This window comes from Ornithorhynchus anatinus, chromosome X4, assembly GCF_004115215.2.
Source record: "Ornithorhynchus anatinus isolate Pmale09 chromosome X4, mOrnAna1.pri.v4, whole genome shotgun sequence".
Taxonomy (NCBI): domain Eukaryota; kingdom Metazoa; phylum Chordata; class Mammalia; order Monotremata; family Ornithorhynchidae; genus Ornithorhynchus; species Ornithorhynchus anatinus.
Window position 1 is genome coordinate 1910051 of NC_041752.1, and position 18412 is coordinate 1928462.

At 54.4% G+C, this 18412-nt stretch overlaps 1 protein-coding gene across 1 annotated transcript; it reads right to left on the reverse strand.

Moving 5' to 3' along the window:
• Positions 1 to 294: 294 nt before the first annotated feature.
• On the reverse strand, positions 295 to 15422 carry EMP1 (epithelial membrane protein 1). The gene is made up of 5 exons (XM_001505291.5): positions 15274 to 15422; positions 7127 to 7235; positions 3763 to 3856; positions 3465 to 3605; positions 295 to 1691 (listed from the first exon to the last, which is right to left on the reverse strand). The coding sequence occupies exons 2-5, from the start codon at positions 7202 to 7204 to the stop codon at positions 1531 to 1533; spliced, it is 474 nt and encodes a 157-aa protein (XP_001505341.1). The 5' UTR covers positions 7205 to 7235; positions 15274 to 15422; the 3' UTR covers positions 295 to 1530.
• Positions 15423 to 18412: the final 2990 nt, after the last annotated feature.

Below are 18412 nucleotides of genomic sequence, written 5' to 3' on the forward strand. Positions count from 1 at the left end.
ATGCCTCCGAGGGCCGGGGCTCCGACTCGGTGTCCCTGTTCGAGGAGGACACTACACCTCGGGAGGGAGGGGAGAAGGCGGGAGGGGGTTAAGCAGCACATTTAGTTAGGCACGCGCACTTTGACCTGGGTCATGGTGTCCGGCATACAACTGGGGCCCCCTTGCCTTTCGGGAACTGACGGTCGCACGGCCTCAGTGGGGGGGGGGGGGTAGTGTTCTTCCCCCACCAGTGGTCCCACCGCCGCACCCCCATGCCCCACCACCACCGACGGCCCCTCAGTGAGAGACAGGTCCCCGTGGAGAAAGAAATCCGAATGTATTTGTGATCTCTGACGTCAAACAGGTATCAAAATATTTACATTTCTGGTTTAGAGCTTCTTCCCCCAGCAACCGGGGAGCGACGTGACAGGAGAGCCGACGGCGATGAGTTCTTTCGCACTTCGGTCACGGACATCCACGGCGAGCGCCTCCACTGCGTGTGTGGAATTCGTCCCGGCGGGTACCACCAGCCCGATGGTCGACTCCGGGAAGAGCCACGTCCAAATCCCGGTGGGCTCATGAAGTCTCCCTTCCCTCCTGGCATCGGTGCCAACTCCACAGTGGTAGTGAGCACACAGGTTCTCCCCTTCCCCTCTCCCCGTCCCGCACTAGTGTCAACCCTCGATCCCGGTGAGCTCACGAGGTCTCACCTCCCCTCTACCACCCCCGGGACTATTGCCAGTCCACCCCCACCACTCCCAAATACACCCGACCAGAAGGAATCTGAGAACAACCCTCTCGAGCGTGAACTTCAGCAAAGGGTGAGGATCAGAGCTCACCGTTCCCCCAGAAAACCATATTGAGGGGAGTGGGGAGGAGAAGGTGGCACAGAGAGGGGGAGAAAGAAGGGGGAGAGGGAAGGAAGAGGAGGAGGGAGAAAAGGAAGAGGAACGGGGAAGGGCAAGGGAAAACTCCAGATGCCAATCAGAGATGTCTTCTCCCTTGGCCTAGAGGTCATAGCAAGACCGTTGTCTCCCAGAATCCCCCCACACTGGTCTGCCCACCACCCCCCAAACACCACCATCCACACGTTCTCTCTCCCTCAGCCACTTTCAGCCTCCATCCCCCTCCAACCCCTCCCTGTCTGCATCTCTCCAGAATCTGAGGGGAGATGGGCTAAAGGACCAGTTGGGGAGGAAGGAGAGGGGGTTGTTCTTTCCCCAGAGTTCTCCCTCCACCATTATATGGGGCAGTGAGGGAATGAGCTCTCGCAAATGCTGGAAAGGTTGGAGGCTCCCAACCCCCGATCCATGGCACTCACCCACCAGGGGAGACGGAAGGAACGGAAGGGCCGGATCTCCCCCCACCCACCGAGGCAGCACCCACGGAGAGGGAACCGGGGCCACCCTCGCTGATTTTCAAAGCTTCCAAGTCCCCGGGCCTCAGGGGACTTTTGGTTCCCTCTATGCTCATCCCCACCTTCCCCCCACCCCCGAGGTCCCTCCCACCCCCTTTCCCACCCCAAGCCCTGCCCCCTCAGTCCAAGGAGCCTTATTTCTTCCTCAAGACTAGGTAGACGACACCAGTGAGGAAACTGAAGCAGAAGCAGATCCAGGCGAGGATGAAGGAGTAGCCATGGTGACTCTCTTCGGGACTGAAATACCCAGTAAGGCGATCGGTGTAGACGGAGACAGCGATCAGGACGAAGACCCCTATAGGATGGGGGAAAGGAGAGGCTCGGAAGAGATCTCCCACACCCCTAACCCTGCGACTCCCTCCCATCCGCCAAAATGCACCAAGCTACATGCCCCCCACCCCAGCTCCCTTCTGGCAATTCCCATCCCCACCCGTCAGTGGCATTTACTGAGTCCTTCCTATTTGCAGAGTCCTTTTTTATAGTACTTGTTAAGTGCTTTCTATGTGCCAGGCACTGTTCTAAGCACTGAGGGAGATGCAAGCTAATCAGGTTGGACACAGACCCTGTCCCTCACGGAGCTCGCAGCCTCAATCTCCATTTCACAGATGGGGAACTGAAACCCAGAGGAAGTGAAGTGACTTGCCCAAGGTCACACTGCAGACAAGAAGCAAAGTGGAAATTAGAACCCAGGTCCTTCCGACAGCCGGGCCCGAGCTCTATCCACTAAGCCACTCTGTACTAAGCACTCAGGAGGGCGCAAAAAATGGAAGTGGCAAACAGGTTCCCCACCCGCTAGGAGCCCTTGAGCCCACCTGGCAACTTCTGCTCGCTAGGTGCGTGTTTTACAACTGGGTACTTGTGTGCCCAGGAGGGGCATATTCAGTATTTTACTAAATTATAAACAGAAGAAGAAAAAGCACAGCCTAGTGGAGAGCGTCCAAGCCCGGCTCCAAGCCAGTTCTCCCAGCTCCCTTGCTCATCTGCTATGTGACCTTGGGCGATTCACTTCATTTCCCTGGCCCTCAGTTCCCTCAGCTGTAAAATGGGGATTAAGACCATGAACCCCAAGTGGGACATGGACCATGCCCATCCTCATTACCTTGCATCTACCTCAATGCTTACCTCAGCACTTGGCAAATTGTTTGGGAGAAATGGCCAAGTCCATAATTTATTTTTTTGTTTGTTGTTTTTTTAATGGCATCATTTAGGCCCTTACTAATGCACGCCGTAATGTGCCACATGCCTATTTCTCCTCCCCCTCACCTGTAAATAATTTGTCACCGTTTCCCCCCTTAGAACAGAAGCTGCTCGAGGTCAGGAAAGGGTGTCCAGCTTCTGCTGCGCTGTCCCAAGCGCTCAGTCCAACGCTCTACACCTAATGGCAATTATCGAGCTCCTACTGATTGAGTGACAGATGGACGTTGCGGAACCGGGATCTCCCAGTGTTTAGAACATCGCTCCACACGCAGTAAAATGTAATCTCTAACCTTGCCATTGCCTGGTTTATGTCAGGGGCCGCTAGCCTCACAGGAGAGTAGGAGGGATTTTCTGGTACTGCTCGGGAGGGTTGAGAAATCCCCCCTAACACCAGCCCTGACACCTCAACCTAATCCTAATCCCAAAAACTGACTCCAACCCTCCTCCTAATCAGAGTTTGGCGTTAGCTAGAGGTTCCTCACTTTTAATCGCAGTAAGGGGTCTGTTAGAGTTGGGGTCAGGCAAACCAGTGCAACCTCAAACTCAGACCCTAAAATCCCATTATTGCTGAATTGTACTTTCCAAGCATTTAATACAGTACTCTGCACACAGTAAACACTCAATAAACATGATTGATTGAATGAATGAATTAATGAATGAATGAATGAATATTCCCAACTCCACTCCATTGCATGAGAACCCAGGCCCTTCAACATTTGATCTCTGGCTCTTTTTCCCCACAACACACCAATTGAAAAGGCGCTTGGTGAATTTGGCCTAGATGGTGGAACTCTTTCCCTCTCCCTGACCCACCGAGGGATCACCACGTTCAGGGGGCAGGGACAGGACGGACAGAACCGGGGTTGCTTACAGCAAAGCAGCATGACTGCTCCAGAGATGAAGAAACGATTGCCTTTCTCCAACGTGAAGAGCTGGAACACGAAGATCAACAGGGCCACAAAGGAGAAGATGATAGCCAGGATCATGAAGGCTTGAACGGCCTTGAGGGCATCTGCAAATCCGTCAACGTGGGACACCCGAGGGATGGAGGGATGGACAGGTAAAGGGGAGAGAGGAGGGATAGGGGAGAAGACAGATCATTAGACTCATTGGCTCCATCCTGCAGAACATCCCAAAGTTTGAATGTGGCAAATTCTTGTACTGCTCACCTGTGTCTGAAACTCTCATCTGGCCGCATATTCCATTCACACATTCCTTCCAGAGTCCCACAGATCTGTTGCTGATGTTTGTCACCATCCAAACCTGAGGGAGAACCACCGCCAGCATCAACCCCAATCCTCAGGTCTACGGTCCTATTCCCTTCCATCTCCCTCCATCCTCTGCCTAACTCCCAGAATTTTGCCTGACCACGCCCATGCTCTCACATCACCTTCCTCTTTTTTCCTTTTTTTATGGCATTTGTTAATTGCCTTCAAGGAGTCAAACGCCGTTCTAAGTGCCGGCAGGGTAGATACAAGTTAATCAGGACAGGCAGACAGAGTTCCCGTCCCATGCGGGGCTCGTGGACTAAGTGGGAGGGAAAAGAATTATCAGATGCCCATTTGACAGTTGAGGAAACTGAGGCTCAGAGAACTAAAGTAACTCATCCAGGGTCATGCAGTGGGCAAGTGATGGAGCTAGGATTCAAATGCAGATCCTCTTGGCTCTGGGGCACGGGCTCTACCCACCAGGCGACGCTGCTTCCACAGCACTCGCGTACCTGTGCGGAGTGGACGACCCACATCTCCTCATCTAGCTCCCCGTGAGGGTCAGGACTTCTACCCTGGTCTCCCCAGCCAACGACCAGGAGCACATTTCACATTTCAGGCAACTTTAGCACTTTGCAAAGACTGGGAATAATGCAGCCCGGTGGAAGGAGCGTGGAACCATGGGAGTTCCACCTTGGCCAAACCTCAGGTTTTGCTCTCCTCCTACGTAAGATGGACGGGGCTACCGTTCCCTCTCTTCCACCTTCCTAGCCCTAATGAGGGCACATTCGATCCTGGCCCTTCTGATCAAAGCTGAGGCCTTGGGGATGGGGTGGGGGCCGCCTCCACTGGGATCCATCTGCACTCCAGACCCCCTGGATTCTAAGTCTGGCTGGACTTGACTATGAGACAAGCTAATTTGAGCAGAGCCAAGGGTCCAGTGAACAGGGTGGACAGCAGGAAGTGCATGTGGGAGCAGGAAAGACCACGGAGGGGACAGAAACCCATTCCGCCAATGGTACCTGGTAAGTGCTCCTTGAGGGCGAGGGAGAGATTGTGAGGCTAAAGTTAGGGGAACGTGGCGACTTTACACCATGTTTGGTACCAGGGAGGCAGGAAATGGTGATACGCCCCAGGTTCACAGGGAGAGGAGTTGGGTCGCTATTCCAACTCAGAGTCCTCGAGCTACCCACCATGACCCCAGTCACAAGGGTCCATGGCCGGGTAGAGAGGGGGTCGCTTCAGTCCTTTCTTTGGGAGCCAGGCCCCAGGACACAGAGCCCAAGCCACCGTTGGTCGGACATTCAAAGGGCTGGCACATCCCCAACCAGTACAGGTTGAGGACAAGGCTCCTAACCTACTCACGTCACAGCCGTTGGCCTCAGGGTGCCGGGGCCTGGATACGGCTCTCTGCAGATTCCGTTGATCAGTCCATCACACATCACCACATCGTACCGTGGGACCCCCGTGGCCCAGGAGGTGGCCAACCCACGACCGCCTCTGCTTTGAGTCTCCTCACCTGCTGTCCTCCGCCCCAAGCCGCTCTCTTGGGACACTATCACCCGCCCACTGACTAAAGCCATCGGGCCTCGAGGTGTCTCTTCCAGGGTCACAGAGGCTCCTCCTGGATGCAGTGGGGAACGGCTTGCAAGACCCTGGGGTCAGGTGAAGTCAGACCGCGGCAGTAACTGGGGAGCAGGGGGAGGTCGGACAAATTCCGGATGGAATGCCCAGCCGGGAGGCCGACCCTGTGGGACCCATGCTGTCTGGGGTCATAGGTTAACTAGAAAAGCTGCACTGGGGGTACCTGGGCTCTAATCGCAGCTCGCCCCCTGCCAGACCTCAGGGGTGTCCCCTCACTTCCCAAAGCCTCCATTTCCTCATCTGTCACATGGGGATTTGATACCTCTTCCCTGTCCCGATCGGTCTCCATCCCAAGCACCGCTTCTGACCCGGCCCTCAACGGATATCGCAGCTATCTACCGGGCCCCCAACGAACGCAGCTCCCCCCGTTCGAGTTCTCGAAAAACCGGACAGAGGACCGCCCGCCTCTGCCCCCCATAGGCCCCAGGGTTGGAAATTCCCTTCTCAAGTGGGATGTCACGCCAGGGTTCCCTCTGCTTGCGTCCAGCGGAGCCTTCCTCCGTTGGACACGGGAGGGGACTGGGCACCGGACAAAGCCACCGTGACCACAAGGGGTCAGGGCAGCCTAAGCTTCAGGACCCAGCTCCACTGGGGACACCACATTTTTCTCCTCATCTCCGTTCCCCCCTCCCCACCCCCGAAACTCTCTGCACCTTACAATTTGCACTGCTTAATGTTCATGTGCAGTTCAGAGAAGCAGCGTGGCCCAGTGGAAAGAGCATGGGCTTTGGAGTCAGAGGTCATGAGTTCGAATCCCAGCTCTGCCACTTGTCAGCTGTGTGACTATGGGCAAGTTACTTAACTTCTCTGAGCCTCAGTTCCCTCAACTGTAAAATGGGGATTAAGACTGTGAGCCCCACGTGGGACAACCTGATTCCCCTGTGTCTACCCCAGCGCTTAGAACAGTGCTCTGCACATAGTAAGCGCTTAACAAATACCAACATTATTATTCATGTCCATGGGACTGTGGGACTGTGGGCAAGTCACTTCAATAATAATAATAATGGTGGTATTTGTTAAGCGCTTACTATGTGCAAAGCACTGTTCTAAGCACTGGGGGATACAAGGTGATCAGGTTGTCCCACGTGGGGCTCACAGTTTTAATCCCCATTTTACAGATGAGGTAACTGAGAGACAGAGAAGTTAAGTGATTTGCTCACAGTCACACAGCTGGCAGGCGGCAGAGCTGGGATTAGAACCCATGATCTCTGACTCCCAAGCCCGGGTTCTTTCCACTGAGCCATGCTGCTTCTCGGTGACTCAGTTACCTCATCTGCAAAATGGGGGATGAAGACTGTGAGCCCTATGTGGGACAATCTGATTACCCTGTATCTACCCCGGTGCTTAGAACAGTGCTCTGCACATAGTAAGCACTTAACAAATACCAACATTATTATTATTATTATTAGGAAGAAACCTAGAAAACAACTAAAAGGCTGGAGCTAACAGGAGTGTGAGCCATAGTCAGTTAAGAAGAGGGAAACCCAATTTCTGCAGTCTTCCCTTCCCAGTGACCCCTGGAGAACCTAGGGGGTGAGGAGGTGAGGGGATCTTGAACCCACTTTGGCTTTCTTCTCCGGCCCCTTGGCCAGGCAGCTTTGTGTTGGGGGAAGTGGTGAGGGAGGGGGAGGGAGAATGAGGGAGCAGGGGAGTGGAAGGGTGGTGGGGAGGGAGTGCTCACGTTGGCTATGGTAGAGACGAACAGCATGACCACGGTGGCGATGTGGATGACGAATATCCCAGCCAGGAGCACCAACATCTTGACGGTCTCTGGGTCACGGACTCGAGTCCTGGCAAGAGAGGTAAGACAGGCAGATGACGGTCAGACAGGGGTCGGCCGTAGCCAGTGCCTCCGCACGAGCAGAGAAAGGGCCCCCGAGCCAGGACCGGGTGATGTGTTCGGACTGATCAATACACAGTATTTTTTTTTAATGATATGAGTTAAGCGCTTACTATGCATCAGGCACCGTACTGAGCACTGCGGTAGGTATACGATCATCGGATTCGACACAGTGCCCGTCCCACGGGGGGCTCACAGTCTTACCTCACCTGTAAAATGGTGATTATCTGAGGTACAGGGAAGCAAAGTGACCTGTCTAAAGTCAACCATAAGACGAGTGGCCGAGCTGAAATTAAAAGTCAGATCCTTCTGACTCCTGGGCCTAGGCTCTATCTGCTAGGCCATACTGATTCTCATCTTTTGAGCATTTACCATGTGAAGAATCAGTAGACGCCGCTCCTATCCACGAGAAGCTTCCAGTCCAGCTGGGGAGACGGAGGTTATAATAAATTACCCAGTTGGGGAGGAGAGAGTTTAAAGGATATGGACATTCGTACCAAAGGTGGGGTGAATATTAACAAGAAGGAGTCAAGGCAGGAAATGAAAAGTGGCCTGGATGGAGAAGAGAGGACAGATTCTGGCAAAGTAGTGAGGGTGGAACTGACTGGAACCCCCGACCTGTTGTCGGAGGAAGGGGTAGAGGGGTGTTTCACTGCCACTCGGGTCGACCTTCCACAGAGGTGCGTGGCAACCCCGAGGAACCGATGCCCGGATGAGCGTCCAGTTGGTCAGATGCACCGTTGGAATGACCCCAGTAGATCAGACCCCATTACCACCCACATGGCAGAGGTTGGCCAAGATGGTGGTCCCCTCTCTGCTCCCCCCAAGACAAGGAACTATGGTGGCCAAAGCCTGGGGTCAGGGGCCCCTTCCCCGAGTGATCCCGACCTGTATGGGAGCAAGACGGGAAGGGCACTGGAAGCCATGGAGCAGGCTTCCCCCTGAACTACCTGCTGGCCCAGATGGGCTCTTTTGGAAAAATAATCAAGATGATGATTAAGGTCTCTCTGTTGTGATACTTGTTATGTTGGTATTTGTTAAGCGCTTACTATGTGCCGAGCACCGTTCTAAGCGCTGGGGTAGACATAGGGGAATCAGGTTGTCCCACATGGGGCTCACAGTCTTAATCCCCATTTGACAGATGAGGGAACTGAGGCACAGAGAAGTTAAGTGACTTGCCCACAGTCACACAGCCGACAAGTGGCAGAGCTGGGATTCCAACTCATGAGCCCTGACTCCAAAGCCCGTGCTCTTTCCACTGAGCCATGCTGCTTCTCGTGCCCAGCCCCAGGGTTGATATGAAACAATAAGATGGGACACAATCCCTGTCCCACTCCAGCTCACAGTCTGAGACAGAACTTTTCCTCTTCAGCAAAATGGGGATACTGAGGGTCAGAAGAGCAACCTGCTCGCTGTCACCCCAGAGCCGGGATTGCAACCCAGACCTCCTGAATCCCTGCCCTGCACTTTTCCTCTCCAAGGATGAGACTGGTACCTGGTGGGAAGGGGCGGGACAGAGATTTCTGCTGTTGTCAGGTTGTTTGATCAATAGCGTTTATTCGTTCATTCAATCGTATTTATTGAGCACTTACTGTGTGCAAAGCGCTTGGAAGGATACGATGTAACAAGAAACAGACACATTCCTACCCACAAGGAGCTCACAGTCTAGAGGGGGAGACAGATTGATATAATAATAAATAAATAGATAAATAAATAAAACTACTACTGCTGTTCCTTGTGCGCAGGGATCATGCCTGAGAAGCAGCATGCCTGAGAAGCAGCGTGGCTCAGTGGAAAGAGCCCGGGCTTGGGAGTCAGACATCACGGGTTCGAATCCCGGCTCTGCCATTTGTCAGCTGTGTGACTGTGGCACAGTTACCTCATCTGTAAAATGGGGATTAAGACTGTGAGCTTCACGTGGGACAACCTGAATACCCTGTATCTACCCCAGCGCTTAGAACAGTGCTCTACACATAGTAAGCGCTTAACAAATACCAACATTATTATTATGTCCGCCAACTCTACGGTGTTCCCAGAGAGCCTGCGTGTAGATCCTGGACAGAGAACAATAGGGTCGGGTCGGGAGACGGGATCTGTCCTCGAGGGGGGTGAAGCTCCCTTGCCGCCATGGAATGTGATGCTCCTGACGGCAGGTGCTTAGTACAGGGTGTGGCACCCAAGAGGCGCTCAATAAATACCTCGCCGACTACTACTATTTTCTATCCCTGAATCACAGATGGGTGGAAGAAGCGCCTGTATGTGTGAGTCAGGGCTTAAAGGGTGTGTCCCTGGCGAGCAGGGCGAGAAGAGCAGCCGTGGATTGGGCGCAGGGGACTGAGAACCCAGGTCTCCAGGCTCCCAGCCCTGTGATCCGTCCACCTTCCCAGCCCCGGATGCCGCTGAATCCCCAGGCCCAACACCGGAAAGGGTGAGGGGCACCTATTCCCGGGGTTAATAATAATAATAACTGTGGTATTTGTTGAGCGCGTTCTCTGTGCCAGACACTGTACTAAGCGCTGGGGTGGATTCAAGCCAATCGGGTTGACCCAATCACTGTCCCACATAGAATTCAAAATCTCAATCCCCATTTTACGGATGAGGGAACTGAGGCCCAGAGAAGTGAAGTCATTTGCCCAAGGTCACACAGCAGACAAGTGGTGGAGCAGGTGGTACTTGATTACCCCAGTGGCCAGGGCGATCTCGGGGAAAAGGCGCCGCGGGCCAGGGCCTGTCCAAGGGGTGGCGATTAGCTAATTAGCCGTCTGCTGAAGTTCTAACGAGGACTAATTAGCCAAATAGCTAATTACCTCTCAAGTCCCTTAGGGTCAAGAACCGAAAGGAGAAGGGGGTGGGCCCCAAATCCCATTCACATCAGAGACGGATGAAGGAAGGGAAGAGACAAGGGAAAGGGGGAAGGGAACATAATGGGATACTTGTTCAGCGTTTACCATGTGCCAAACACTGGACTAAGCACTCGAGGAGTCCCAAGATCATCACTTCGGACACAGACCCTGTCCCACCCGGGGCTCACAGACTGAGGAAGAGGGAAACCATAGATTTTAAGCAAACCCATCATGACCAGGGAACTTGTCTGCTAATTCGGTTGTACTGTCCTCTCCCAAGCGCTTACTACAGTGCTCCGCCCATAGTAAGCACTCAAATGCCCTTGATTGAGTACAGAAATTTAATCCCCATTTTACAAATGAGGAAAGGGAGGCACAGAGAAGTTAAAAGGGAGTTCCCCAAGGTCACACCGCCGGCTGGCGCTAAACAGGAAGGAGTGGGGATGGGGCGAGGAACGGGAGGGGAAAAGGGGAAGGGAAAGAAACAGGGGAGAAAAAAAGGGAGAGGAAGGGGGAGAGGGAGGTAAGGAAAGACAGGAGAGGAAAGGGTGAAAGGGACAAGGAAGGGAAGGGAAGAGATTGAGAGGGCAAAGGAACTGGGAGAAATCAGGGAGGGGACAGGAAATAGGGAGGAGGAAGGGAGGGACGGCCACCCAACTAGCTCGCCCAAGCTGGTCCCTCTGAAGTGGAGGACACCACTGTGCCACGCCTGGATGGGTAAATTCCACTCCCAAAATGACCTACGAAACCGTGAGCTGACCCCTTCCCACCAGCCCCCACCCACAGGAGCCCCTGGGATTTCCTTCCCCGCCAAGACTATGACTCGGAGGCCAGTCCACTTCATGCCCCTGGAGGGGGCCCTTCCCTCCTTCTCATTTTATGGTATTTGTTGAGTGCTTCCTATGTGCCAGTCACTGTACTAAGCCCTGGGGTGGATACAAGCAAATCAGGTTGGACACAGTCCCTGTCCCATGTGGGGCTCACAGTCTCAATCCCCCTTTTACAGATGAGGGAACTGAGGCCCAGAGAATAATAATAATAATAATGATAATATTTGTTAAGTGTTTACTATGTGCCAAGCACTGTTCTAAGTTCTGGGGTAGATATAGGGTAATCAGCTGGTCCCACATGGGGCTCACACTTCTAATCCCCATTTTACAGATGAGGTAACTGAAGCACAGAGAAGTGAAGTGACTTACCCAAGGTCACACAGCAGATAAGTGGCAGAGCCAAGATTAGAACCCATGACCTTCCAACTCCCAGGCCCGTCCTCTATCCACTACCCCATGTTACTTTTCACATCCGACAATTACTTTCCCCAACTTCAAAGCCTTATTGAAGGCACACCTCCTCCAAGAAGCCTTCCCTGACTAAGCCCTCGTTCCTCATTAATAATAACAATTACGGTATTTAAGCGCTTACTAGGTGCCGAGCACTGTTCGAAGCGCTGGGGTAGATACAAATTAATCAGGTTGGACACAGTCCCTGTCCCAAATTGGCCTCACACTCTTAATCCCCATTTTTTACAAATGAGGTAAATGAAGCCCAGAGAAGCGAACTGGCTTTTCCAAGACCTCACGGCAGAGAAGTGGCGGAGTCATTTTTCCCACTCCCTTCCACTTCACCCTGATTTGCTCCCGTTATCGATTCCCTCTCCAGCATCTGTGTGCATGCGTGACTGGCTGAGTCTCCCTGTCCTCCCTTTCCCACGCCAGCTCCCCGCGTGATCCCGGCCACGAGGTCCGGACCCCGGGAGCAACGCCGCTAGTCCCCAGCAGACCCCGAATTCCTGGCATTCCCCTGCCCACGTGGACGGGCATGGCGGGAGGTCCGCAGGCCTGGGGGGATGCCTGGGCTGGGATGGGAGTCCGCCCTCCTCCTTCCTAGAGCCGCCAGCCACCCCACCCATCCCTCCAGAGTTTCCACGACAACGCTCCCGCGTCCCATGGTCACACTTCTCTCTGGTCCACGCCCATCGCCTCCCCGGAACCCGCGACTGTCACGAGTCCAAACCCACGAGGGAAACTCGGGACTTTCCTTCTCGGCTTGGGAAGGGTCCCTGTGCCTGCCCTCAGTGATCTCACATGATGCATATGTGTGTGTGTGTGTGAGAGAGTGAGAGAGAGAGAGAAAGAGGATGTCTTTGTTTAGATTAGAATGTGTATCCTCGTGCATGTGCTTGCATTGGAGCCTGTGTATCTACTCTCTCCCCCACACACCTTAATAGAGTCTGTGGACATGTTGCATGCATTAGTAAGGGTGATGGGGGTGTGAGTTAGATCTGTGCAAAGGTGCTGTCCTAGGGGATAGAGCCCGGGCCTGGGAGTCGGAAGGTCATGGTTCTAATCCCACCTCCGTCACTTGTCTGCTGTGTGACCTTGGTCAAGTCACTTCTGGGCCTCAGTTACCTCATCTGTAAAATGGGGATTGAGACTCTGAGTCTCCTCTGGGGCAGGGACTGTGTCCAACCCGATTTGCTTGTATCCACCCCAGCGCTTAGTACAGTGCCTGACACATAATAAGTGCTTAAAACATACCACAATTTATTATTAGTGCTGCGCACACAGTAGGCACACGGTTCATCCCGTGGTCCCGCCGGGTGAAGCCGCATTCTCTCAGGGTGTCACCGTGGTCACATCGGGTGTGCTGTGTCAACGGACTGGCGGTGTCTGACGGGCGGGTTCCCCAGCTCTCCGCAAAACGAGAAGTGAAAATCCTCCCTTTGGATCCACTGGGCGCGTAAACTACCCTGCCCACAACGGACGCCCGGGACGACGCCCTGCGGACAGGATGATCGAACCGAGACTGGCGCTCAATTAGGCCTTTCCCCGGACAAAAAGACCATGACGCTTGTCTCAAGCCAAAGCCCACATCCATCATCTCTCTCTGACCCAGCCCAATTCGTCTCCATACATCCAGTAGGGAGATTTTAGAGGGACGGGCAGATCTATGCCAACAGGGACTGCCCCTTAATAATAATAATTATGGTATTTGCTAAGCGCTTACTATGTGCCATGCACTTTTATAAGCACTGGGCGAGATACAAGGTAATCGGGTTGTCCCACGTGGGGCTCGCAGTCTTTATCCCCATTTTACAGATGAGGTAACTGAGGCCCAGAGAAGTTAAGTGGTTTGCCCATGGTCACATAGCAGACAAGTGGAGGAGTCAGGATTAGAACCCATGTCCTCTGACTCCCAAGCCTGGGCATTTTCCACTAAACCACGCTGCCTCGGGGCTGCCAAATTGGGACACCCCCCCACCCACACACACATTCCAGGAGCCCACACCACCAGCTCCCAGGAGGGCGAGTAGGGAGGATCCGGATCGGTTCTCTGCACTCCCCTCTACAACCCCACGCCTGGGGCATCAACCTACCCCGGCACACCCCCATATCACCCCACCTTCCACCAACAGGCACCACCTGAGCGGGAAACTGTCAAAAAATGGCAAACGCTTGTAATAATAATGTTGGTATTTGTTAAGCGCTTACTATGTGCCGAGCACTGTTCTAAGCGCTGGGGTAGATACAGGGTAATCAGGATTTCCCACGTGAGGCTCACAGTCAATCCCCATTTTACAGATGAGGTAACTGAGGCACAGAGAAGTTAAGTGACTTGCCCACAGTCACACAGCTGACAAGTGGTAGAGCTGGGATTCGAACCTCTGACTCCCAAGCCCGTGCTCTTTCCACTGAGCCACGCTGCTTCTCAACCATCCCCGCTTGTAACCATCCCCGCTTCAGAAACCACACGGCCGATCACTTAAAAAAAAACAACAAAAAACTCTCTAACCACTGGGTGTCAACAAAACCGAAGCTCCGGGGAGCTTTGGACCAGGTGACCCCTCTTTCTCAGAATCCCCTCCCCACCCCCTTTTTTCCAGTGCTCCCGCGCCCGAGCATTTTACGAGCAGCTTGGGCCCAGACCCAAAAAGCTGCGCCTTCCACGTGGCCCGCAGGGCTGGAAGAGATGCCAATATCTTTAAACAAGCCGAGTCGCGTCAGTCCTGGGTTCGGGCAGACCAACCAAAAGTGCTGGGTTTAGACGTGCCGAAATAACCCGGACCCGGCCCATTTCAGGAGGGAGGCAGTGGCAGAGACAAGAAAAGAGTCTCTCTATGTCACATAGACACACACACACACACACACACACACACACATATTCTTCTCTCCGCCTTTTCCTCTCTCCCAGCTCCGCCCCTGTGGCGTTTCCCCACAGATTGGAATCTTAATTCCACACCCTTAAACGCCCGCCCCCTTTTTCTCCCCGACCCCCAGGTCCCCCCACCCAGCCTTTGGTACCCCGCCTCCACCGCCATCTTAAACTAACTGCTGTCCCATGCTGGGAGTGGTGGGGAGGGGAGGGCACCCAGACCCACTGCCTCGGGCCAAGGGGGCACCACCCACTCGGGATTCCCAAACTGACCGCTTCCCTCCCCCCACCCCGCCCCTGTCCATCACATATATTTTTCCCGGGATCCCCTGTTACCTCAACGCCACGGCAGTGGGGTCATCAAGCCAGAGGAAGGAGGGGAGGAAGGCAAATAAACCAACTCCAAATACCCGTGTTATTCTTAAAGCTCCTTGTGGGGCAGCCACCGGGCCTGACCCGATTGCTCCGCAGCCGCCCCGGCGCTCGGTACAGTGCCAGGCACGTAGTCGCGATGAGCATAATCGTGGTGTCGGTTATAGGTCACTAAACAGCAGCGCTCCGCCAAGGTTCCCCGGAATCAGGGCTTAGAGGTCAGGGCATTCACGGTGGAAGGGAGGAGGTGGAAATGGAGTTTGGCCTCAGGGAGGAGGAAGGAGAACAGGATGCAGAAGAACGCAGCGACAGCTCACACCACAGTCTCTTCCCCAGGGCCCAGATTACTGACCATGCGGTTCATGAGGACCAGGACCGGGCCCCTGCCTGGAAATCTGTCCCGTCACCTCACCCGCCTTGGCGGACTCCCAAGAGGCCACCTGCACTTTAAGCAGAGTGGCTTTCTGGGCCCCTTCCAACGTCTGCGACATCCAGCGATGAAACGCCTGGCTTGGGGGCCAGGGAAAAAGGCGAAGAAGTGAGTTGGAGGGAGCATAACAGGTGTCCCCCTCCCCCCCTCTATCCCCTTACCCCACACCTTCCCCTATCCGGGGCTCTCACCTTAAAGAAATCAGAAGACACCAAAGCTACCACCTTTCACGCCTGGTCTTTGCTCGTCGAGGGATGGAACCAGAGAGGGACAGAGCTCCTGACCGTGTTGGACGGGAATGTGGGCCGGGGCGTTGGCTTCCCCTCTGTTTTAAAGGAGTTTCTATGAATCAATCTGGCTTTAAAGGAAGGGGAAAAAAAAAAGTTTCATTCGTCAGCTCCGCCCTGCTCCCCTGGCAAGGAGTCAAGGGTGGCGGGGAGTGAGCGACGATTCAAAGAAAGCTCTGTGGGCGCTTCAGTGGCTCGGCCCTGCGGGCCCCAGCGGAAAGGGAATGACTGCCATGTAGATGACTAATCGGATCACACCAGACCACGGTCTGTTTACAAACCGGCTCCTCGTCACCAGAAAGAACACGCAGTTGGGGAGGGTGTGCCCCGGGGGACACCCCGGCTCCCCTTCCCTGAAAATCTCAGCCGCCCCCATCTCAAAACTGAGCTGGAGCTGCCCGGGTTAACGCCCATCGCCTCCATCCCTAGAAAAAAGGGGTTCTCCGTGTCCCCCGGGGCAAGGAGGGTCTTCCAACAGGCCTCGCCCGCTATAGTTCCTTGGGTGAGGAGGGGGTCCCCACTCCGGATTCCCCCCAGGGGAGAGGCACTGTCCTCTATTGGCATTTTACAGGGAGGGGCTCATTCATTCATATTAACTGAATGCTTACTATGTGCAGAGCACTGTATAAGCATTTGGGAGAGTACCCTACAACAATAAACAGACATATTCCCTGCCCGAAACTAGCCGAAGCACTTTTCAATAACAAAATCCCACAATTAAGCGCTTACTACGTGCCAGGCTTTGGGGGAAGACAAGATCATCAGGGCAAACCTGGTTTCTATGTCCTACATGGGGCTCCCCATCAGAGGGAGGAGAACAGGTATTGAATCCCCAGATTTTACAGATGAGGAAATAGGCTCTGGTCCGAGGTCACACGGCAGGCAGGTGTCAGGGCCGGGATTAATCCGTCGTTGTACAGAGTTTAGTACAGTCCTCCGCACACAGTAAGTGCTCAAAAAGTTGTAGAGTTAGTAGATAGGTCGCCTGCCCACAACAAGCTTTCCTACTAGAAGATTAGAGCGAAGGTCCTCCGACTCCCAGGCTGGCACTCCATCCACTAGGCCACGCCGCTTCTTGAACTAAGAGGACAGGGGAGGGGTCCTCGGACTCACTCAGAGGGACCGGCCCCTTCTCTCCCAAGCCCAGGGCCAAGCCTGGAGGCTTCTCAGCTGGCACTGCCCAAGGAGGCTGTCAAGAGGCGGGAACTTTGCCCTCGGCTGGGCACGGCTTAATGGCTCGAACCTTGACCCCGAGGGCCTGGGGCAGGTATCGGGGGCAGAGTTGCGCCATCCACACCACAATCACGGTCCCGTCTCCCCGGCTGGGAGTCCCCCTCATCCCGCCTTCCACCTCCCCCTGGCCCGGCGGCAGGAAGTGGTCCCGCCTCCTCTCCTGAACCAGCTATTCCTCTTGGACTATGAGACTGTAAACTCGCTGTGGGCAGACAATGCGTCTACCGATTCCATTATATTGCACTCTCCCAAGCAGCAACATGAAGACCTCAAATAAGATTGACTTGAGAACCACTTTCCTCACCTCACACTCTCCCCAGACTTTCTGCTCCTCGTGGGCTGCTCCCTCTCTCCTTAGAAGCTTCCGCGGGCAGGAATCGGGTCTGTTGACTTTGTGGACTCTCCCAGGTGTTCAGTCCAGCTTTCCTGAATTCTCACTCCGGGGCACTGCAGAAGAAAGTGCTCAAAAAAGGTGGTTGATCGATGGCTACACACAGGCTGATCCGTCCGCCCGAGGCCTCCCATTCCCACTCTCCCGCAATCACAAATGCCCCTGCACGCATGCACAGTGCCACACACCTTCACATATACACACTACAAACAACTGCACATAAAAGTACATTCTCACCTAAACACATACATGCTTGCATGTACATACATCTACATCAACATCCATCCACATGTGCACACATGTACAAACATATATACTTGCACACATCCACATAAAAACCACCCTTACTCCCCCCCGGCTGCCGTCACTGACACACACACACTCAAACAGAAACAGTAGGGTTCCTCTAAGGGCAGGATAAGGAGCTGCTGGAGTGCCACTGGACAGGTGACCCTCGCCAGCGTGTGGTCACTTATCTGGCTGCCACCCGGATGGCAAGAGGGTTTCAGCAGCCAGAGGAGCTGGGCACTCCCAGGCTCAGGGAGAGACCCCGGGAAGCAGTCGAAGGTGTTCTGGAACAACGAGTTTGATCGGACTTTGAGTCAGGAGTCGGAGTCAGAAGGGCCTTGACTCGGGGATGGGGAAGACCTGTGGTCAGCCACGGCTACCCCCGACCAGGGGACTTTGGATTCGGGGGTCTCCCTGTCCTGGCTGACCCAGGCATGGCTCCCCGGAAGACTCACCGTGAGGGACTGCACAAACTGTGTGTGTGTGTGTGTTTGTGTTTCTGGGGGTGGGGGGAGGGGAGGGCGGCCCGACGCCCCCCTCTCGGCTCTGGCTGCACCTCGTCTCCTCTCTGTCCACCAGCAAAACCGACCCACTCAAAGTTTCCTCCGGACCATGGCAGGAGCCTTAGGGGCCACCCATCTGAAAGCAGAAATGGCCCTTGGCCCTTGCCGACTCCTTGGCGTCCAAGGTCAGTCTGCACCTGTTTCTGAAAAGACCTGAGATTAACTGATGCACTTCACGAACCACCAGACATGGGCCCAGCACTGTACCGAGTGCTGGGGGTGGCTACAAGACAATACGACCCTACTCCCTCCGGGAGTTCCTCGTCCAAGGATCTCATCCCCACTTTGCCCGGAAGGAAACTGAGGACCAGAGAGGCGAAGACATTTGCCAAGGGTCTAGATTGTAAGCTCATTATGGACAGAGAATGCATCTGTTTACTGTTGTATTGTACTCTCCCAAGCGCTTAATACAGTGCTCTGCACACAGTAAGTTCTCAGTAAATATGACTGACTGACTGGGCGGGCCGAGGATTGGAATCTAGGCCTCCAGGCTCCCGGAGGTCCCGGTGCCAATCGGCCCGTGATTCGGGCGCAGGCACGGCCTCGCCCTCCGTCCGTCAAGAACCCT

Bases quoted from the DNA above. Each gene is read 5' to 3' on its own strand.
- EMP1 (XM_001505291.5), bottom strand. From the start codon at position 7,204: ATGTTGGTGCTCCTGGCTGGGATATTCGTCATCCACATCGCCACCGTG. The intron at 3,857-7,126 runs GTGAGCACTCCC...GTTCTCCCTCAG, and splicing joins TCGTCTCTACCATAGCCAAC to GTTTGGATGGTGACAAACAT. The intron at 1,692-3,464 runs GTAAGCAACCCC...CCCATCCTATAG, and splicing joins AGCAGTCATGCTGCTTTGCT to GGGTCTTCGTCCTGATCGCT.